This window comes from Sarcophilus harrisii, chromosome 2 (assembly GCF_902635505.1).
Source record: "Sarcophilus harrisii chromosome 2, mSarHar1.11, whole genome shotgun sequence".
Lineage (NCBI taxonomy): Eukaryota > Metazoa > Chordata > Mammalia > Dasyuromorphia > Dasyuridae > Sarcophilus > Sarcophilus harrisii.
In genome coordinates, this window is record NC_045427.1 from 40313141 (window position 1) to 40336424 (window position 23284).

Genomic DNA, 23284 nt, shown 5'->3' on the forward strand with positions numbered 1-23284 from the left:
TTGAATTAAAATATTCTTGTATAAACAAAACCTATGTAGGGGGAGCTAGATGGTGCAGGGGATAGAATACCAGCTCTGGAGTCTTGAGGACCTGAGTTCAAATCCAGCCTCAGACACATAATGCTTATTAGCTGTGTGATTAGACAAATCACTTAATCTCAATTGCCTCACCATTTAAAAGAAAAGAAAAGAAAACTTATGTAGCCAAGAATAGAAGGAATGCAGAAAACTTGGGGGAGGAGTGGGGGGGAGAGTGGGGAGGGAGCGGGGGGGGGGGAGCAGGGGGCAAGGAATGTTCATAAACAATCTCTCAAGATGTGAATGGTTTGGAATATTTACCTGGTATAGGAAATGATGAGCTGGTTGATTTAGAACAACATGAAAAGACTTGGATGTATGAATGAAGATGCTACAGTCTTATATATGTGTGTTTCAATGTATAAATGTATATATATATATATATATATATATATATATATGTATATGTATGCTATGTAGATAACTTGATACATATATCCAACCTTGATTATAGCTTTCTTGGGCGTTGAGAGGGAGGGGAAAAAATAATGTAAAAAGTTCACAGCATAGAGCAAAAGAAAACCAATACTGAAGCAAGGAAAAGTTGGGCAGCTTTTGAAAACAATGTGTAGTATTTATTAGAAAGGTTTTCTTTAAATGGAAATTTATTATTTTATATTGAATCATCTCCTATGGTCCTATGGCCTGCTGTATACATGGCAACAGGCTTTTTTTTTTTTTCCTTATTCTCATTGTGTATTTAAGTTTAAAAGAAAAAAAAATTTTTAAAAGGAACTTTATGTCTGCCATCCTGTCTTTTTTCTCTTACAAATTAAAATGCATGATTTTATAACTATATGAGATTTTTTAAAAATCTTTTAAAATTCCTTTCCATAGCTTCAAATATTTGTCCAGTTTTCTTGGCAAACTGTACTTGAATAAATCAGGAGTACAGAGGGTTACAAGGATACACTTGCATATTTTCTGCAGTTAAAGATACATGATAATAGATAAGGGAGAAATCATCAGTACTAAGCTTAAGTAGGCTGATTATAAATTGAGGCAGCTAGGTAGCAAGGTGGACACAGTATTGGATCTGGAGTCAGAAAGTCCTGAGTTTGAATTCAACATTAGACATAGCTTTGGGATTTCACATCTAAAAAGTAAAGATTCATTGCAACTGCAATTATCTTCCAATTGTGTTGATGATCAAATGAAATAAAATTTGTAAAGTCCTTGGTACAGTGCCTGGCACAAAGTAGGTGCTTTTTAAAAATCTATTTGTATGTCGGTATTAAGCCACTCTGACATTCATTATTAGGTAACCAAAATAATAATAATAATAGTCCCTATTCTCAAAAAAAAAAAAAAAAAAAAAAACAGAAAAGAAAATCCTGGAATCTTCTGGAAAAGGAGAAAGATAATAGTATAAATAGAAAGAACCAATTCAGAAAAAAAAAATATATATATATATAAAAATATATATGTATATACACACACACACACACACACACATATATGATTTCAAGGTGCAGGCTCATTTCCTGTCTCTTAGAGCTTTCCTGAGCTTCAATTTGACTCAAGTCTGCATTATGGAGTCATTAGCAATAGCACTTAGCATTTCAAACCCTAAACTTTGGAGTCCAAGAGCATTCTAGATGGCCCCTTCTCTTCTGAAAGCACATTCAAATGTAATACACAGACATAGCAGTGTCTGAGCAGAAGGCTAGATATTGGCCAACTCTTAACTTCTCTGCCAGGACAGTTGCATACCAAAGACAAATATTTCTATTTGGTAAACTAGGATGGCAAGGACACAGTCAATTAAGATGAGTCTATCACTTTAAATCAAAACTTTATAATATGTTCTAAGGTAGCATCTATTTCTCAAATCTATTTCCAAGATTAATAGAGAAATTTAAGAAAAGGGGTCAGTAAAATAAGATTATTGGATCAAATTCTTTAAAAGTGTTGTAATTTATTTTGCCCAGAGTTCTTTATTTTTTTTTTTAACACATGTATTTATTTTATTGTTTCTATATCTTGGATACCAAACCCTTATCAGAGAAATTTAATATAAAGCCATTTTCCCCCCACTGGACAACTTTCTTATCCTAGGTACATTAATTTTGTCTACTTAGAAGTTTTTCTTTTTCAAATAAATCAAATATATCTATTTTGCTTCTGGCAATTGCCTCTAATTCTGCTTAATATATCCCTTGAACATCTTGGAAGGCCATAAAACTACAAATACCCCATCCTCCCCATCCACCACTGGGTCCAAATTCCAAAGAATTCACAAAAGAGGGAAAAGTGGCCCAAAATTTTAAAGGAAGGTAAATCTCACTTTTTCCAGAGACACTGTAGAAAGTTGGCATTTGGTCAAATACAAGACTATTGGAGGTCCACAGACAGCTGTAGAACTTGACCAAGCATTTCAAAGTACTCAAGCTAATCAATCAATCAACAAGTGCCTTTTATGTGCCCTGAGATGAGCCTAGGGACACAAGTACAAAGAATGAATGAACCCTATTTACAATGAGCTTGCATTCAAGTGGAGGAGACAAGGACCTATAAAAAACATAAAGTGGGAACTCTTAATAGTTTCACATCATGGGCCCTAGTAAAATCTATGGAGTGCTTTTCAAAATAGTTTTTAAAATACATGAGGACAGAAGACATCTATTAAAAGTTACCGGAACTTTTTTTAAAATAAGTTCATAAACTTTAGGTTAAGAATCCCTTACATAAAGCATGCATATAAAGTGAATTAATACAAACACCCACAAAGTAGTTAAATACAGAATAGTCTAGGAGGCAGCTGGAGAGGATCAGAAAGGATTTCATGCAGAAGATGCTGTTCAAGCTGCATCTTAAAAGGGGGGGGCTCTGGGTGCAGAGGAAGAGTATTTCAGGCACAGGGAATGCCAGAGCAAAAGTATGGCAATGGAAAACAGAGGGTCTGGAGGGAGTCACAGAGAGGGCAGTCAGGCTGATTTGTGGGAGAAAGGGAGGAGAAAGAGGGAGCTTGAAGAAGACTTTAAGTGAGAGGGGCTGCCTCTTGGAGCTAAGCATAAGGTGACAGGGAAATCTAAAGAGGGGAAGGTGGACTGAAGAGGCCAGCATCAAGCTAAGGAGAAGAGGAATGGAACATTGGGAGGAAGGCTGGGGCAAAGAGTCCCCCCCAAGCCAGCCCTACTAGACTCTGACACCCGATAGGGTACAGATGGGAAAAAAGGCCCAATGGGTACTCAGCTGACAGATCTGACTAGGTTGATCGGATAACCAAATTCAGAATGGCTTCTGGTGCCATTAGAAAATAAATGTAATTTACTTCCCTCATTGGAAGATATCAGGTACTCTCAAGATGCACTTGAGGTGTACTCCCGAGATGGTAAAACAAAACTGTGCAGATGAAACCACCTATTCTTTGTCATTTTCTATCAAAGGAATCTGAGAAAAGCTGCTGAATAAAAGCTTGAAACCCACTGTCCTGCCTAACATTATCCTGAGTATCTCAAATTCTTGGCTGATTTCTCAAGAAGATGCACTCTCCCTTCTCTTTCTTTGTGTCCTCTCGCTTCTCTCCAGCCCTGACAGGAAAAGTGACATCTACAAAATGAGAGTTCCAATGGTCATTTCTACATTTCATCCATATCATTGGATGCTAGGGGCTTTGGGGAGCAGGTTCTGTGGGAAGCTCATCCCCCCAACCTCTTCTCACATTGGATGCCGAGATCCTAACTAAACATGTCCAAAATCAACTCCTTAGCTTTCCATCAAACCTGTCCCTTAAAAATTAACAGTCACTACAAACTTAGCAGAAGCTTCTGAAGCAAGTGAGTTATACAAATTTAAGGGAGAAAAGGAAAATCTGCTTGTCTGATGATCTGCAGTGCAGGGACACTGGTCATCCCACATTCCTTGCACAGAAGACTCCCTTCCCTGCTTCTAAGCATTTGCACTGGCTGATTCAGGCCAGAAATCCCACCTTCTACAAGAAACCTTTCCTCATCTTTCTCAAATGTCAGGGCCTTCTCTCTGTTAATTATTTCAAATTTTTCCTGTCTAGAGCTTTTTTTTGTAACCAGTTATTTGCACATTGCCTTTCCAATGAGACTGAGAACTCCTTGCTCTCACAGTCTATCTTCTGCTTTTCTTTGTAATTCCCAACACTTGGTAAGAGCTTTAGCAAGTGCTTGGTGACTTAACCATTCAGAGGCTATCCAAAAACATGGACAATTCTGGGAAGGTTTAAAATAAAGAATGTGGGGTTTCCTTCTGTTCCTTGTTATTAAATTCAAGCAAGAATGCTGATGTATGCTAAATATTTTTCTGTTTCCAAAGAAAAACTGTTTCCAACAGAGGCAGAGCTAGGAATATTTCCGTAAGCTGAAAAATAATTTTTAAAAATTATTTGATTAATCTGTAATTTTAAAACTGGAAAAGGAAATGGCACACCGCTTCAGCATCTGTGCCAAGAAAACATCAAATGGGGTCACAAAGGGCTGGACGTGAGTGAAAAAAACAATTGAAAAACAAATTTTAAAACATTTTCCTCTAGATTCCTTGTCCTAATATATTGTCCTATACATCTGCAACCTGTCTCAATCACAGATCACATTTGTTCTCCATGCATCCTACTGGTCTTGTCACAACTATTTTAATCTTCCAGATTATTTTCTCATTTGAGGAAAAGAAAAGAACATGGGAAGCTTCAGATCTATTAAGTTCAAAGAGAAATCATGAGAATTAGCTAAACTTGCTTCAAACTGCAGAAAAATACAGGAATAAGATTTCTATTCTGTTCATCTTGATCCAGAGAAATACTCTATAAATTGAGAAAAAACATTATAGAAGATGTCTAGGATACCCATATAAACTAGTATGAATTTGGCACAAGTGACAAATGACAAAGCTAACAATTCTAAGGAGAAACATTTTTCTCAGGACTGTTATTAACACTTAGTGAATATTAACACATATTCCTGTATATTCATGAGCTCACAAGCTCAATGCAAACAATACTTATTCTAGATGAATGTAACAGGACAAAGGATAAAGTAGTGTCTCAACAGAAAAAAAAAACAAAAAACAGATCCCTTCTGAGAGGGAAAAAAAAAACAGCAAACCTTCCTAGCCCTGAGATGTTGCATATGATTGAACTATTACCCACTGCCTCAGAAAGCAGAGTTGAAAAGGGTTTGAAACTTGAGAACATCAGACTAGCTTTTACTGAGATGGTAAATGCTGTCACTGACTTAAGAGATAGCATCAATAATCCAGAGGCAACTGGACAGAAGACCCTCTCTTCTCACTCTTGCCAGGTGCTCCTATGGACTACCTAGCAAAGAACTGTCCCTAAGTTACCAGTAAGAAACAAGGATCAGGACCTCAAGGCAGCATTGTAAAGACCTAACCTGGGAATAGCAATATTACTTACCTCACAAGGTTGTCATGAGGATAAAATGAAGGGACTTAGGAAGTGCTTTGCCAACCTCAAAGTGCTCTATAAGTGCTTGCTATTACTATTCTATGTCCCAGCTCTTCTATTTAATAGTTGTTTAAGTCACAGTCAAGTCATTAACTTCTCAAAGGTCCCTTCTAAATAAAAAATCCTCATGTTAATTTTTTAGAATCATGATGAGAATGCATCACATATGAAGAGTCTATCCTGAGTTATATCCTTTTGGTGGTGAGATATGACAAACACATCAAGTCCCAGGAACCCCTTATTGATCGCCACAGTTACTTAAACGAAAATGTTCTCCTTATTTCTAAAATATGTAGAAAAATGATTCAAATTTATAAGATACGAGCCATTCTTTAAATGATTAATGGTTAAAGGATATAAAACAGACAATTTTCGGACAAAAAAATTAGAAATTAAAGAAAAATACTTTAAATCACTATTGATTGAAGAAATGCAAATTAAGATAACTCTGAGGTACTACTTCATACCTTTCAGATTGGCTAAACTGACAGGAAAAGATAATGATAAATGTGGGAAAAATGAAATACTGTTGGTGGAGTTATGAATTGATCCAACCATTCTGTAAAGCAATTTGGAACTATGCCCAAAGGACTATAAAATTATATATACTCTTTGATCCAATAGTGTCTCTATTGGGCCTATATTTCAAAAAGATCATAAAAAAGGGAAAAGGACCCAAACCCAAATATGCACAAATGCTTGTAGCAGCCCTTTTATAGTGGCAAGAAACTAGAAACTGAGTGGATGCTCATCAGTTGGGGAATGGCTGAATAAAGTTATAAAGAATGCTATGGAAGACAGAATGGGGTAAGAAATGATCAGCAGGATGATTCAGAGGCCTGGAGAGACTTATGTGAATTGATGCTAAGTGAAGTGAGTGGAACCAAAAGAACACTGTACACACCAACAACAAGATTATGCAATGATCAATTCTGATGGACATGGCTGCATAGATTTTCAGACTTTCTCAATGTGTCAATTGGTTATACTTCCTTTTTTTTCCTCTCTTAAAAAAAATACTATTTGTCATAAGGGATGGCTCTTGGGGGAAAGAGGAGGAGTGAGATAAATGAGATACTATGGTGATGTGAGAAACAAAAACAAAAAACCAAAAAAAAAAAAAAAAAAAAAAAAAAAAAAACCCAAACAAAAAAAAACCAACCTTATTTAAAAAAGAGATGGCCTAGAAACCCATACAGGAAAAAAACAATCTAAAATGGATAAAGCATCATCCAGATGATAAAATGGCGAGGAGATGGACTATCTACTATTTGTTCTTAAGTGCATATATTCCAGACAGGCTGGTGCAAGAACCAAATAAAAAAGGATAACATCAGACTAGATTGAATTCGGGATTTACTCAGTCCCAGGCACAAAACTCTACCTTTTTTTTTTTTTTTTTTTTTTTTTTTTAAACACCAAGATTCTCCTGATAATACCCTATGGCCATGAGGTCTACCATATGAATGATGACATAATTTCAGAAATGGAAAGTGACCCACAGAAAGGCAAACTGGCTGCAGCCCACTGGCCAAGTCCCTTGGACTTACAGAACAGAGCTAACAGAGAAGAAGAGAAGGATATGATCAGGGATGTAGCCAGAGTGTCAAATGAAGAATGAACTGAGTGCACCATTGGTATCCCCAAAGTGGGAAAGGAGCCAGAGAAAAGCCCCAAGTTCTCAGCAGATTCTTGGGAAGGGTTCATGGAAGACAGGATAAGAATATCAGAAGATGAAAGAGCTAGTTTGAGTTAAGATATGTGTCAGAAAAAGTGTTCCTTCAGACATTTCCAATTCAATTTGGTGTAGGTTTATATGACTAACGATGCTGTTGTAAATTTCTTCGACTCAAGGTTCCAAGCAACACGCTTAAGGCTAAATGTTGTAAACATACGTTCTAATGTTACCAAACACAGGATCTCTGCGGGTGTTTGGTGCAGAAATGCAGGCTGGGATTCCATCCTTCATGCTCCAGAGGGGCGAGGCAAGCCTGCACTTGTTTTAGATCAGTCTATCTTCTGAGCCACGTGAAATGGATTTAGAAAGAGATCAAACCAAGAGTTTAACAGGCAAAAGGACAGATAATCTGGTCTTAACCTACATAAATTTCAGTTTTCATTAGTTCATAAAGATTAAAAAATGTGATGGATTTTAAATAAAAGGAATATCTGAGAGTGAAAGCTCAGAAATAAGCTTGGGCCTGGTTAGGCAAAATTTCATGCAGAAAAGTTGGATTCAATGCAATTTTCCTCTTTTTATCTCAACTCTTTTTTTTCTACTAAGATTAGGAAACTCTAACTCTAAAAATGTGTATGCTGCTGGCAGTTTATTTGATTCTTAATTTTTCTATTTTCAGAAAGTAGAAAAACCGTATACCAGATTGTAGCTCCTGCTGAAACAAATTTTTTTTTTTTAATTTAAAATAAATGTGATTAATAAAATTGTAATTTACTTTAGTTAACTCATGAAAGTGATCATGGGTCAATGGTTAGAGGCTGACTGCAGAACCAGGAAAACCCGTCTCTGACTCATGCTGGCTGCATGACCTGGCACAAATTCCTGCTTTACAGGGCACAAGTCACAGTGTTTCAGGCAACTCTAAGTCTGTCAGGGGCAGAGAAGATGCCAATTTGCACTGAAAGAAGGACCTTCCTTACCTTGAAATTCTCTATACCAGTGAAATCATAAGTCCAGTCCTGATCTCAGAATTACCATATGCCTAACAAGGTAACTTTAAGAGCAAACCAATTTTAACTACACTACATACAAAGTTCCTATTCTAATAACATGACTTCAGATTTATGAAGATGTCTATATGAGCAAAATCAGTATTTACCATATTTTCACTCCTTCTCCAACCCCAAAGTTTCCCAATTTTTCTCAGGCCCTTTTTTTTTTTTAATGGTTTAAAGCTTCTGAGATGTTTCATTTCTCTTCAAAAGCAAAAAGATCAAGGTTCTGTGATAAAAGTTCCAATGATCCAGCACATCCATGACAAGAAACAGATACATAAAGCTGCAAGCAGGCAGGTGAACCCCCTAGTGAGTAATTAACATCGCTCTACCTGAGAGCTAATAGAGAAGATATTTTCATTTTTCCTTTGGTAGCTTTCCCAGGCTGGTCACATTTGACAACATTCACACTCCTCCCTCTCAGTCCTATCTATTAGAAACCCTCCGAACATTAGCATTATACAAGAAGAACTTACTTTCCAGAAAAAATACCTTTACGTCCCCAGAGGCCTGAGCATGAATTAAGACAGCCTCTAACAGCCAACTTTTAAATGACCAATGTGATAAGGAAGATTGAGTTCTTGACTGGATAATGAGAAGTAAAAAGCATACAGAAGAGTAAGATATTCAAGAACCCTGAGATAAAGACACCCCCAACACCAAGCACTTTGAAAAATAGGGGACTTAGATAAACACTGCCAAGGTGAAAAAAACACCTAAATTGTGCTCAAGCCCACAGGAGCCGTAGGGGTTACGCCCAGCATCATGTGATCTGTTCAAGCCCAAAATTTTGTTCTGATTTTTTTTTCTGTGTCCTGACTTGTTGTCCAGATCACAATTAGTCAAAAAATGCAGATCTCTGCCATAACAAGTCCATGCCACTCACTGAAAGCTCTTTCTAAGCTGTTTTAAAGGGAGAAACCAATTGGCAAGATTTCCATTGTTTCTTCATTGGTGGCTCCCAAAATTACAGGATTCCTCAAATGAGGATTACCTCATGCAAAACTGCTTTGTACAGTATAAAGTACCATATAAGTATAAAACATTATTATAAAATTACAAAACATTCAAATCACTAGAAATGCTTTCCTAGTTCATTTGTGTAACATAGGGATAGAAATGGACCTGAAACTTCACCTGTGGAGGGAGCTTCTCTGGATGAAGACTCTACAATACAGAGTGGCGCCTTCTTAAACCAATGCCCAGAACACTGTGTGCCCAGGGCGCTCAGTCAGGGTGTGTCTAAGCTGGCTTCCAGGCCAAGTCCCATCTAATATTCCATGCTGACTCTATATGCTCACTTACAAAAGGTAAGTCAGTACCACCTGCAGTTTGAATTTGTTCGATTGAGGCTTCCTCTTATTCTTTCTCTCTAAGAATACAGAATTCAGTCACTCCCTCATATAAAGCACAGCCAGAGCATGCTCACAACGCATCGTGTTGTGTAAAAACACAGCTGTAGCTTGCCAGCCCTCCCTGTGATTTTGAGGAAAATCCACTGCTCACTTCCCTGTGTGTTTTTGATTTTCTTCTTCAAGGCAGGAATCTCCCAAGGAAAGTTCTAAAGAAGTCTGCTCTGCAGCACAGGATGGAGCTCACCCAAGGTTGATCCCTGGAGCAGTCTTACAGAATGGCAGTCTACAGGGTGGCTAAGAGGCATCTGGGGTGGGGAAAAGCCCCTTTTTTTTTCCTCCTGATGCCCTCATTGACGCCCATGGGTTTAAGCATCAGCTCTCTGCAGAAGCCACCCAGCTCTGCATTCAGTCCTACTTTATTTCCTATGTCCCAGACCAACTATCTATGACACATTTCAACCAGACATCCTGTAGGTGCATACAAAGGAACCCCCCCCCCCCCCCCCCGTCGCCCCCTCACTGCATGCGCCCCTCCAGGAGCCAGAGCATCATGTCTGTTCCTCGCTGTTCCCCACAGCCCACATCCAGGCAGCAGTTAAGTCCATGGCTGCCCCTCTCTCTCTCACCACTGCCTCCATGGAGATGCTCCAGCAGTCTGCTGACCAGGCTTCCTCCCCTCTCCAATGAATGCATCCTTCTCACCACACTGCCCACAGCACTACCCTGCTCAAGAAGCTCCAGGGGCAGCCTACTGGCCTGAGGCCCCAGTTCATTCACAGTGCATTTAAAGCCTTTCACAACCTGGCTCCAATTTCTCTTCCTAGACCCATTATCCTTTGTTCTGCTTCACTCAGTCAATAGTCCCACCAATGTGGTCTTCAAGCTGCCCCTCACCCCAATATCCTGCCCCGTGCCTCCCTTCTCACTGCTGCCACCTTCCAAACCCAATCTGGTCCTCGTGAGATCCAGCCTAATCCCTCCAGCTCTTGCAGGGCCTCCTGAGCAGGAACCACCAAGCATCTACTTCATGATGTGGAATGTGTGCTTATTTTGCATCTCATTGTACACGCTGTTCCTCCACACAGAGAGTAAGTTTCTTGAGGACAGAGACTGACCCTTCTGTTCTTGACATTCCTAGTATCTACCCAGCACAATGCCTGGCACATAGGAGAAGCAAAATAAATACCAATCCAGCTCTGATGTTTGTTACTTAGATGAACTTAGGTAAATGACTTAACCATCCTGAGCCTCAGTTTCTCCATCTGCTAAATGACAGTATTACATCAGCTGACCTCAAGATCCTCTTCTAGCTTTAAATCTAAGATCCTATTGGTCTTTGAGTCTTCAAAGTTATTTTTCACCCAAATACAGAGAGAGGATTCAGCAATAAAAATATCCATGTGATTCAATTCTGGTTCAAATGCTTGCTCAAGAGTCAACATTAAAGCAAAAGATTCCACCAATCAAAGCTGTTCACACATGTGTTTTCAACAGAAATCCTATTTTAATCTCATTTTCACTTGCTCAGATCTTCCTACAAAATCATGATTTAGGAAAGCATTAAGGAAAACTAGCCTGTGCAAAAAAGGTGAATCATTTAAGGAAAGTTTGTGCTAACAGACTCAACTAGGTTTTAAATAGGGAAAGATAAAAATACTGATTTTTCTGAGTCCTTCAGTAAAGTATTTGTAAATATGATTTTTCAAGTTTAAAAAAAAAAAGGCAGGAAAAAGTCAAATTAGCATTTAAAATATGAGACAAGACAACTCACCAAGCTTAATCACCAAACCATTTATAATTAGCCATTACTACTTTCCCCCTACAATCTCTGGGAAGTTACACAAAGATCTCCCTTGTTTCACAAATAGAAAAATAAAAGAAACTGATACAAAGAGTACAAGAAATAGCCCCAAATTCAGGCAAGTCAGAGATGAAAACTCAGTATTGCTTTGTGTTGCCTGGATTTAGGGGTTTTGCTTTTCTTTGTATTTCCAGAGCTAGCATATAGAAGGCATTTCTGACTTGCTTTTTTTTTTTCTTTTGATTGATTTTTTTCCCCTCTTATTCCACTTTTCTTCTCCCCCCTCCCCCCTCCTTTTTTAAGGAAAACTCTTTGTTACAAGGGAGAACTCCAAGAGGAGAAAATACATATGGGAGTCATACAAACACAAAATATATCAACACATTTTTTAAATTCAGCATTATTGATTTCTAGGAAAGCACTTACTAACAGTCTACATTCAATTTGAACTAAAGTACTAAAAACTCAAGATAAAATTTTTTAAAGATTTTTTTTTGCCATGTTCTCAGATATTTTTTGGAGGGATGAAGGAACATGTGCTGCCCCCTTCTGGCTGAATGTGTATTAGCAGGCACTAGTTAAAGCCTGGGAACCAGCTTTATTTAACTGTTTATGAATAAAATTAGTTTCCTTTGTATCTATTTTTTGTATTTATTTTATTGCATTTTAGAACACAGAAAATGTTAAGAGCCCTTGTAGATGCTGACCCTGTTTTTTAAAAAAATTGTCGAGAAAACTAGTGACAGAAAAGCATATTAAGAAAAAGAGAAGATACACAATACTGAAGAGGCAGGAAGCCCAGGGTTCTCTAAAAGCAACAGGAATTCGCCCCGCTCCATCGCCTCTATGAATGGTTTTCAGTCCCTGGCAAAGTTACCAAGAGGCCTCTCTTAGCTATCACAGGTGCTCAGAGGTGAGCAAATGAGGCCGTGTGAACCTGGCTTTGGAGGAAAGTGTCCCTGAAAGCATTTGACATAATGTAATGCTGGATTAATTGTAACTCATTTCACCAGACTTTCCCTCACAGTGTGGTTGCTGATGTTCTCTTGGTCCCTACTGGTTAACTCAATACACCAAACTGATGCTTACTGATTGCTTACTGATAATCATTAAAAAATACAGCTCTTCATTAAGGCCACTCTGACTTCTCAACATGCAGCGCCACAGCTCTTAGGACTAATGAAATTTGCTTGGGCTGCAAACAACCTGGGAAACCAGCTCTTACCTACACCTAACAGGCTTTCAGGTAATTCAACAAGAACAACGCCTAGAGTACATCTGAGTTATGGTAAATAATTCCCATCTATTAACTCAAAACCAGGAATAAGACCAAATTCTTTTTTGTGAACAAGAGGCCAGAGCCTCTGCCCTGGTTCAAAGCCTTCTCCGATGCTTCTATTGCAGAAAAGGGGAAAGACCTAGCTCGAAGCCAGAAAGGCTCAGCACTGAACAGCATGACTTCCATTGCCTGGCAGGCCATGTCCCTGGGTCTAGCCTGCTGCCCCTGAGGATGCTCTTGTAGGTCCCTGCGGACACAGACACGCATGCTCACACTGCACGGGCTGCAGTCAGGAGGATGAACTACCAACTCTTATCTGAAGGCCTCAGGCTTTCAAATACAGTGACGGTCTTCTTACCTGACCTCTTCACCAGCAAAATCAAACACCTTGGTGATTTTAACTTTTTCTCTTTCGCTAGGTTTGTCTGACTCTTTCGCTGTCACAAGGGATTTGTCTGAACTCTTCTCCTGGCTTTCTCCTTCTGTCTACAAAACACAGCAAAAAATCCAATCAGTTCCATTAGGTGATAAGAAACTCGACAGCTGGGTCCCAGCAAGCGACACACAGCTGCTTCCCCTCTCACATAAATAAAACCTCACAAAGGAATTTTGTTCTTACAAAGAAGTTGCCTCTTCGACAAGGCCAACAGAGAAAGTCCTGTGACCTCCCCCATTGAGTGTCACTAGGAAGGGATGCTTTATTTCCCACTTGTGGTAGAACTAGAGAACACATCAACTTGACCATCAATTTTACACCCCAGTTTGGGGTCACCAGCACAAGAACATCCTGAACAATTCTGGAGGAACATTTGCTTCCACTTTCTCTGCTCTCACCTTTGTTTGGCTTCTCGGAGGTCGAGGCTGGGATCTGGGTCCCACGTCACTGAGGAAGCTTGCCCAAAGGGCATCATCTTGTCTCTTCTTCTCCTCCTCCGATGGAATGCTTTTTTCTTGTTCTACTGTTTTCTCTTCCTCTTCATCACTCTTTCCTTCTGTTTCTGCTTCCACCTTGTCTTCTGTCTCTTCCTTGTCTTCCATTAGTAGTCCACCTTTTTTTCTCTTCCTGAGTACCAACAGAGAGTCAGAAAGGAAAAGGAGAGACAATATGAGGAAATGGAGCAAAACTTATCTCACTCTCTTACAAATTCTTATAGTTATCTTAAAGAATTCTGTGCTATGCAAGTTTGGGGGAAACTGATATCACAAAGTTGTTTTGAAGATTCTGAGTTCATACTAAAAGGATTAGAGGAGATGATACCTTATTTTTTTAATATTAACTCGTCAGTCAACAAGCATTTCTTACACATAATACTAATGATAACTAGCATTTTAAAAGCACTTTATGTGGCCTCATTTTATGTTCAAAGCAACTTTGACAAATGGGTGCAATCCCCACAAAGTGAGGTAGCTTGCTCAGCTGGCAGGGTTCTGAGTAAGGGTCTATCTAAGGCCCTATCCAGCTCTCTACCCACTGTACTCCTTAGCAACATCTGGTGCATTCCTATAGTCCAGATGCTATGCTGAGTACTGGAGACACAAATACAAAAGTAGCCTCTGCCTTCAAGGAGCTTACAATCTAGTTGGGAAGAGAATAGGAACCTGAAATGGTAATAAAAGACAAACAGAAGGTAGGAGACCATCCTGGGGAGAAAGATATAAACATAAGGGGGAACCAGCTAAGGCCTCCTTTCTGCAGGTCCAGGACATAAGCTGAGTCTGGAGTTAAGGATTCTCCAGGTAAGGAGGGAAAGTGTCCCAGGCAGAGAGAGAAGAGATGGAGTGGCCAGCCCAGCAGGATGGCAGAGGTCATGGAGGGAATAATATGTTAAAAGGCCAGAAAGACAGAAAAGGACCAGGAAGGAAGCACTGACATTTGATCCAAGGGGCACCAGGGAGCTATTGGGGTGACAGCTTTGAATCTATACTTCAGAAAAATCACCTCATCATCTCTCATGGGGTCAATTCTCAGGACCATGCAGGTGATTCCCAGGCCTATTCTCCATCCCTGTTCTCTGCTGAGCTGAGATTTTGTCCCAACAACTATCTCCTGAACATTCTGGGCCCACTACTTCAAATGTACAGGTCCACAACAGAACATGTCGATTCTCCTCCCAGACCACCCTTTCCTAAGCTTATGCTGGAGGCTGCCAGCCTCCTTAGCATCACCCACAGTCATGGCTTTGGCATTCCTCCCATTTCTCTCTCACTTTTGTCTTTTGTCTCTTCTTTCCCTACAACATCTCTTGCTTACCTCTCCTGTCTACTTATACAGCTACCAACCTAGCTCAGACCCTCAATACCTCTACCTGGACTACTAAAACAGCCTTTAATTTTTTCCTTAACTTTTAAAAATGTAATCTTTATTGCTATCTTTTGTTTTTACATCAACAAATTACCTCTGTGCAACTTCCCCTTCCTCCCCACAAACAATCATTTCACATAACAAAGAATATTTTTAAAAGGAAAATAGGAAGAGAAAGAGAAGACTGCTGAGGGCAAAGCCATGGGCATACCTGCAGTTGGACATGGATGAAGAGTGAGCAAGAAAACTGAGGAGGGGACAGCCAGATAGGTTAACTCAAAGCTTCTTAAACTATGGTTCTCAAACCCAAATGAGGTCATATAACTGAATATGGGAGGGTTGTGAAATTAAAATTTATCATCAGTAAATGTTTGATTTGTATACCTATTTTATATACTATATAACCAGGATTGTGTAAAAATTTCTTAGACGAAAAGGTGTCATAAGTGGAAAAAGTTTAAGCCCTGGGATAACTCAAACTAACCTATGCTGATATGCTCCATCCTGAAAATTTATCTTTTCAAATAAAAGGGAATAAATGGGTAGAAAATCTTGGTGTAGACTGAAAAGGAAGTGAAAAACTATTGAAATTTTATGAACTAAAAGAGGTTAATTTTAATGTAAACAATAAGTAGGTGAGTATAGTTGTTTGTGATTGATTATACAACAAATGTAATCATATATGATAAAAATAAAATTTACTTTTTCATTTTAATATATGTTTTGAGATTATTTATTCAGCTATGAGAATGAGTGATAAAAATTGAATCCTAAAGTATTGTCTTCTTATTACAGGCATTTTGGGAAGAGAGGAGGGAGAAAAACCAATCCCTCCCCTTCCAGATGAAACTTTCCCTTATAATCTGATACAGTGCTTGAATAATAGCATGAGACACCTTATACTACAATCTGTCTCAGAAGTCCCCATAATGACTGATCTTTTCAGAATGGAGTCACTATTCATATAAATCACCCCTATTCCCTTAGATTCAAGGTCTATTTCTCCCTTCTTCCCCTGGTCTTAAGTATTTTCATTCAATGTCATCTCAGAAGTAGTTTGTCAGATTTCTAATATTTTTTTTAAAAGATACATGGTCAAATGGCTGAACAAGTTGTGGTACACGAAGGTAATAGAATATTATCGTTCTATAAAAAATGATGAGCAAGCTGATTTTAGAAAGGCTTGGAAAGATTGACATGAACTGATGCTGAGAGAAACAAGCAGAACCAGGAATACATTGTACACTAGAACAGCAAGAGTATGCGATGATCAACTATGAAAGACTTGGTTCTCAGTGATTTTGTGATCCAAAACAATCGCAATAGACTTTGGATAGAAAATGCCATTTGCATTTAGAAAAAACTATGGAGATGGAATGTAAATCAACACATGCTACCTTCACTTCTTTCTTTTTTCTGTTTTTTATCTGTCCCATGGTTTTTCACTTTTGCTCTGATTTTTCTCTCCCAATATGATTCATAAAGCAATGAGTGTTAAAAACAAATAAATAAATAGGTTTAAAAGAAAAGAAAAAGGTACGTGGTGGACAGAAGGATGTGAACTTTTAAACTCATCCACTAGCAATATGCGAGGGAACAGAAAGAGTGTTTGGATACCATGCAAGGCACTCAGACCAGTCTGAACTTGTCCAACCTCAAGACATCCCATGCTCTCTCTGGTCTTCTGGTTCATGGTCAGCCAGGCCCAATTTACAGGGCTAAAATGCTCAAATAAAATTTCCTGCATGTAAAACTCTTGAAAGTCAGCTGTGAAGACCAACAGCAGGCCCAAGTGCAGAAAGGACTGGAGTCCAAATGAAAGCAAAATACTGGGCAGTGGGAATGGCTGAACAGAATGAACTCAGAGAAGCATGAGATGTGTATGAACTGATATAAGGCTCCAAAACAAGCAGAACCAAAAGAACATCATTCCTGGTGACCACAACAATGCAAATGAAAACCAGGTACTAAACCAAGACAAAGTCTGAGTGAGTAAAAAAAAAAAAACAAAACAAAACAAAAAAAAAAACCAAAGAGGTTCCCAGACAACTGCTAATGCAACAGATGCCTCCTCTCCCACAAGAGGAAACAAAGGCTAAGAAAGACCATGGCACAATGTACATCATGCAATTCAAGTACCATATCATGTCACAAAGGATGGTTCCATCTACAAGCTAGGGCAAGGTGTTGAATTTCCCCCTTCAAAAATGTCTGTGATACAAAGACAAACTATATCAAAGCATACTTGTAAAAAAAAAAAATCCTGCTTAAAAGAATTAGTGGGCGAATCTCTTAATCTTTCACCACTTCAGTTTTCTCATCTATAAAATAGGAAACTAACAGCATCTACCTTACAGGATTGTTGTGAAAATCAAATGAGATTGCATGTGAAGAGTTTTGCAAATCTCAGCACACTTTAATAAATAAACATCAAGTATTTATAGAATAATTTCAACTTCTAGAGTATGTGAAATTCATATTAATTATTGATCCTTTAAGAGATCTTTCTTGATTTTCCCAGTTGCTGGTACTTCTAATCCCAAATCACTGTGTATTTATTTTGTAAAGATTCTGAATTTATTTACTCATGAATATATTATTCCCACCCCCATCCCCAGTAAGGGCTGCCTCACTTCTGTATTTGTATCCCTAGCACTAAGTACAGTGCCTACCACATAAAAAGGAATTTAATAAATGCTTTCCCCCAAAATCCTCAGAGTAAATCGACAGCCCACTGATATACAAAAGTCAAGGATTAAAGTTATACACTATATTCACTGTAAAGAAAAGATTAGACCAGGAGTCTCATATAAATAAGATGATTTAGCTCATCTTTATTCCAGATCAGGAATCCCTTAATCCTTGAAATCTTATTTTCCTTTCTATTAATTAGATTTGTTCTTTTGCTCCACATAATTAAAGAGAAAGCAAAAGGATAGCTGTTTTTGAATCGAGCACAAACCCCTAACAAAAGAGCAACTGAAAGCCTGGGAGGGGACTGGTTTCATCCAGTAATGTCAGAACCAAAAGTACAAGTGAATAAGGGAGGAACCAAATTCCAGGAGCTATGCTGGAGTCAGGCCACATGGAAGAAGATTACCTGGGGGCGATGCCCAGAGACTTCGTTTTGGTGTCTTTGGAATTCCTTTTTTTGCCTTTGTTTTCCTGTGGCTCCTCTTCATTTTCCACTTCATCTTCCTTCACTAATTCATTTACATCATCTTCACTATATTCTCCACCTGAAACCACACAATGTAACTAAAACAGTTAGTAACCAATTTGGTACAAGGATGATGGTTTCACCCAATCGCCAGCCCAAAAAAAAAAAAAAAAAAAAAAATCAGTGATAATTGAATATGACGGGAAGGAAGAAGGACAGTCTAGATCTGTGGTCCTCAAAGTGTAGTCCAAAGAATTGTTGGGGTCTCTGAAACCCTTTCAGAGGGTCTACAAATTCAAAATTATTTTTTATTTCTAATATTGTAAATAGCTATAAATATAACCCATGTGAACAAAAACTCTTTGAACAGATCCTCGATAGTTTTTTAACAACATGAAGATACTGAAAACAAAGATTTGAGAACCACTGGTCTAGATCTTTCATACAACTATTTCAGCAAAAATTGAGGAAGAAGAGCATCAGACCAAATAGTTGTTGGCAAATCCAAGGGGAAACTACAGTGGATACCTTTTTCTCATCCCAGGATGGCAAAAGAGAAACCCAGAGACCTGCAGATATTAGAGAAGGGGACAAGCAAAGTTTCGAGTATGCTGACTGGGGCTGAGACCCAGCACACAGACCAAGAGGAAGCAGCAGCTGGGAAGCCTGGATGCCTGATTGTGAACATGAAGCCTTTTCAGTATGAGAAAAAGCTGAAATTTGTAATTGTCTAGCAGAGTCAAGGCAAATCTGTAGTATTCTGTTCCAACTCGGTGGAGCCTTAAAATACACTCACAAAAGATGGGCAGAAGCTGTTTACTTCAGCTCCAATCAGGTATTAGCCTGTTGCTAGGTCACTCAGACCCCAAACTGGGATCAGGAGTATGAAAATTTAAGAGTGGGAGAACAGCAAGCACACTGTACTCCAGATCAAACCAGAGGGAATTAAATATTTGCAGCTATTCTAAGGTCCTCAAACACGGCATTCAATATTGTGAAACATCTGAAAGACCTCAGGTAGTATAGAGCCAAGACTAAACAAGGTTCCACCATTCCCACCATAAGGTCTGGCCAAGAGTGAAAGTCTCAATTCTGAAAAACTGAAAAAAAATGAATAAACAAAAGATGCTAACAAAAAAGAAAAAATATAGGAATAGCCAAGATATAAAGCTAGAAGAAAATAGCTATTTTGACTACTTTATTGGTTTTTGAAAAAACAGATCAAACTTTTTTTTGGTTGTTGCTTCAACAAGAGTATTTTTGCTTTCAACTATTAATTTCCTCTTTGATTTTTGAGCTTTCTATTTCGATATTTGTTTTGTTTTGTTTTTCTTTTTTTTAGCTGGAATTATTTTTCTAGCTTTTTTATTTTGGTAGTATACCCAATTCATTGTTCTTTCTCTCCTCCATGGTTGATCATGTTGAGATATATGAATTTTCTCTTAAGTTCTGCTTTGGGCACATCCCCAAAATTCTGGTCTGTTATCCTACTTTTCTCATTTTTTTTTTTTTAACAAAATTAATTCAATTAAAGTTAGAAAGGAATTGGTCAATTGGGAAGTCTTAATAAGTTTCTGGAATAAATGCTTCATGTCCAAGATATATGAGGAACTGATGGAACATTTATATTCTTACACACATATATTACATATATACAGACACACAAACACATCTATGGAGATATACACATACAAATATATATGTAATTATGTATGTATATAAACCCACCTTTCCTAATACATAAATAAAAAATCAAAAGACATAAGTAGGCAGTTTTTGAAAGGAAGAAATCCAAATCATCAATAGATGTATGAAAAAATGCTTATAATTAGAGAAATGTAAATTCAAATAATTATGAGATTTTATTCATTAGATTGGCAAGTAAGAACCAAAAAAAGGGATATCCAAAAAAGAAGACTAAAAAGACCATATATAGACCATTTCTTATTAATAACCTAAAAAGACAATCAACGTAATATCAACTGTGTCAATCTATAACACAACTTTCCCATCTACATGATCTTTCTGAGAATAGCATGGAGGATATCCTTGGTGAAGGTAGCAGTAGGAAATATACAGGTTTTCACAACTGATCTTATCTTTACCATCACACAACTGACTGAAGATGTAAAGGAAACAAAGTATCAACATACTGTATTTGTTGATTAGAAAACTCAGTTTTAATTCTAATAAGGGGCCTCCCACATATCCGTGGAACTTATACAAGATTCCTTTGCGGAACAGTGGACAGAGTCCTCATTCTTCCGATTCCAAGGCCCAATTTTAGTCCTAACTTTGGATCTCACCTTCTAAAATGATGGAGCTGGCTAAAATGATATCTGAAGTTGCTAAATTTCATTTATCCTAATTACCATCCTTTCCACAAATGATTCCCCTTAGAGGTAACAGAGTATAATGGAAAGAATCCTGGGAGACAGAGATAAAAAGACCACATAGGTGGTCCAATGACCATTTCCTCCCCTCAGCCTCCTTAGCTCAATCAGAAGGCATTGCCTCCATTTCCCCACTCACCCCCCTCAGCTTAGTAACCTTAGCATGCCCAATTCTAGTTTATATTTACTCTGTGTATATTTTGTATTTGCTTGTGTCCTTCTCTTCCATAAATCATAATAAAAGCCTGCTAAAATGAAGTTGCTGGAATGCTGATTCTGCTTGTTAAGGAGCAATAATAGCCGTCACCACCCGGCACTTGCCCATTGCTTTAGGATTGCTCCGTACCTTACAAATACTGCCTCATTTCGGACAAGTCACTGGCTCTGGGGCCTCGAGTTTCCTATGCCACTTACCCAGGGCTTACAACGTTCAGCACGAGGCCGTCCGTCTGTCTTGAGTTATTAACGTTACGATAAGGGGCTTGGAGCTCACTTTCCAATTCCAAATTCTAAGCTCCCCCTACGAGGCCCAGGCACTACATGCAAAAATGCCATTAGACATTTTCCTCTGAAATTTAGCTGTCCTTTGGTTTTCTTTGTCTGATGGACTCCAAGAAAAGAACACTGCCCTAACTGCCCGCCGAGGCCCTGGCAGCCGCAGCCAGAATTCCTCGGCGGATGAATGGGGGGGGGCCGGAGCGGCCCCGCAGCTCGCCGGCTCGGAGAGTGCGGGGCTCCGACCCTCCGCCCTCCCTGCATCTGTCCGGCTCGCGCGGCGCGGGAACGCAGGGACGGGGAGGGTCCTCCCTCCGCCCCAGGGCCGCCCCTGGGAAGCGCGGGTGCGGAGCGCCCGACGCCGGGCACGCGTCTCTCGGGAGACGGAGGAAAGAAGCAGGCTCCCAAGGGAGGGGCGGGGGAGGGGAGCGCGCGGGGCACGCGGAGGTGGGATGGCGCGCGTGCGCGAGGGCAGCCGGGCACGCGCTCCGGGCGGAGCAGCAGCAGCTGCGGAGGGGAGAGGGAGGCGGTGAGAGAGGCGGCCGAAGCCCGAGGGGGCGGAGCGGGCCAGACCGGGCCGCCGCTCTCTCTCTATCCTCGGGCCGCGCGCAAGCCGGCGACGATCCCTCACCGGAGGGCACGTAGTCTTCGTCTTCCTCGGATGACGAGAAATCCTCCGAGTCGTAACCGTCCATGGTGTCGCAACCTGGAGCCCGCCCGCAGGACCGAAAGCGCTGCCACCGAAAGGCCGAATCCCGAGGGAGGAACCATAGGGGGGGGGGAAACTCGTGGCTAGAGAGGCTCGTTAAGCTCTGCGCGTGCGCAGCATCAACCTGCGCCGGCCGATTGCGTCGCTTCCGGGGCGGAAGTCGGGTGGTCTGGGCCGGTTGGAGGGGTTTAATAGTAAAGTTGGAGTTTGGTGGTCGGTTTGTGCTGCGTATCGTACCGTTGAGTGGGGAAGGGAGGGAGAAATTGTGAGGAGAGCACGAGTTTCGACCTCGGGGGGGGGCCCAGGGTGCGCCATCTTCTTGGGCTTGACCCGGGTTGGGGCCTTATTCGGGGCATTCTACGGTGCCAGCCCGAATTAACGAGTTGTAAAAAGCCGAGGGTGAAACTGGGCAAATGGGAAAGAGGGAGCGGACTTGAGAGCTCATTGGTGAAGGAACTTGCGGGTGTAGACGCGCCCCTAGCTCGCGCCTCCGACACTTTGTACTTGGTTGTGCCGACTTAACTGTGCTTTATAGGCCGAAGGCTCCGAGAAGCTAATTGCCCGGTGCTCTAGCCCTCAGGCAGTTATGTACCGAGCACCGTGGGGAACAAAGAAAGGGCCTCCTCCGGAGCGCCCGGCCCCTGGGGAGACGCGGTGCCAGCCCGGGTACGGACGAGATAAGAGGGGAGGGCCCGGCGCTAAGGAGGCTCGCTGCCCCTGCCCCACACCGGTCCGGAATAGAAGTTATACTTACTTTATTTATGTATATAGGCCGGTTCCGTAATTTCAGACTGATCGGGCTTACCCAGGACCTCGAAGCAAGTTTCTCTTGGAGGCGGGGACTCGGCCCCGAGGCGGGTTTTATCCACTCCCATCACCCCACGTGCCCGGCCCGTGCCTTTTCTTTTGTTCTGGGGCCGCATCTCGACCTGCCCATGGAGCCCTCCTACCCCCTGATCCGAGGTCCGGGAGACTCCCCTCATCCGCCCAAGCCCTCGACATCTTTCCAGATTTCCCCGAGACCTTACCCAATCCCCGGCTGGCTGCCTTCCCTCGCAGATTACTTACTATTTACATTACATTACATACTTTGTATATGCTATACCTTTATTATACCTTGTCTTCTCCCGGACGTGGTCCTCTAGGATACTTTGTTTTGCCCTTTGTGTCTTTCACGAGCTTAAAAAGTGTTTGTTGAATGACTGCACTTACAAGTCAAATTTTAAAGGGGGAAAGTATCCTTAGGTATTAAAATGTTTTAATAAATAGCACAATGTATCTAGCTTGTTTTTTATATTTTTATCGTCTGTTAGTGCTGTGTTCCTCCCTATAGACTTTCCCTAGTAAGACTTTTCTGAGCTAGGGAGAGCAGCCCTCCCCCTCTATAGAGACTTAGCAACTAGACTCAAACAGCACATTTCTATGTATTCCTCCTAGTTTCCGACCACATTGTTAACTTGATAATAGGAATTGCTACACCTCACGTACTCTGTCTTCCCGGATGTCTGCATTAGCTGGCAATGGTTTTCATCAACTTTTAATGTT

The 23284-nt window shown here is 40.2% G+C and overlaps 1 protein-coding gene across 1 annotated transcript in view; it reads right to left on the minus strand.

Moving 5' to 3' along the window:
* Positions 1-21863, minus strand: part of CFDP1 (craniofacial development protein 1) — a 158414-nt gene extending 136551 nt beyond the window's left edge. Inside the window, exons 1-4 of the mRNA XM_003758558.4 lie at positions 21662-21863; positions 18083-18221; positions 13515-13743; positions 13039-13166 (exon numbers count right to left, since the gene is read on the minus strand). Coding sequence (XP_003758606.1) covers positions 13039-13166; positions 13515-13743; positions 18083-18221; positions 21662-21725 — 560 coding nt within the window. The 5' untranslated portion in view covers positions 21726-21863. The remainder of the gene's footprint in view (positions 1-13038; positions 13167-13514; positions 13744-18082; positions 18222-21661) is intronic.
* Between the last annotated feature and the right edge of the window lie 1421 nt (positions 21864-23284).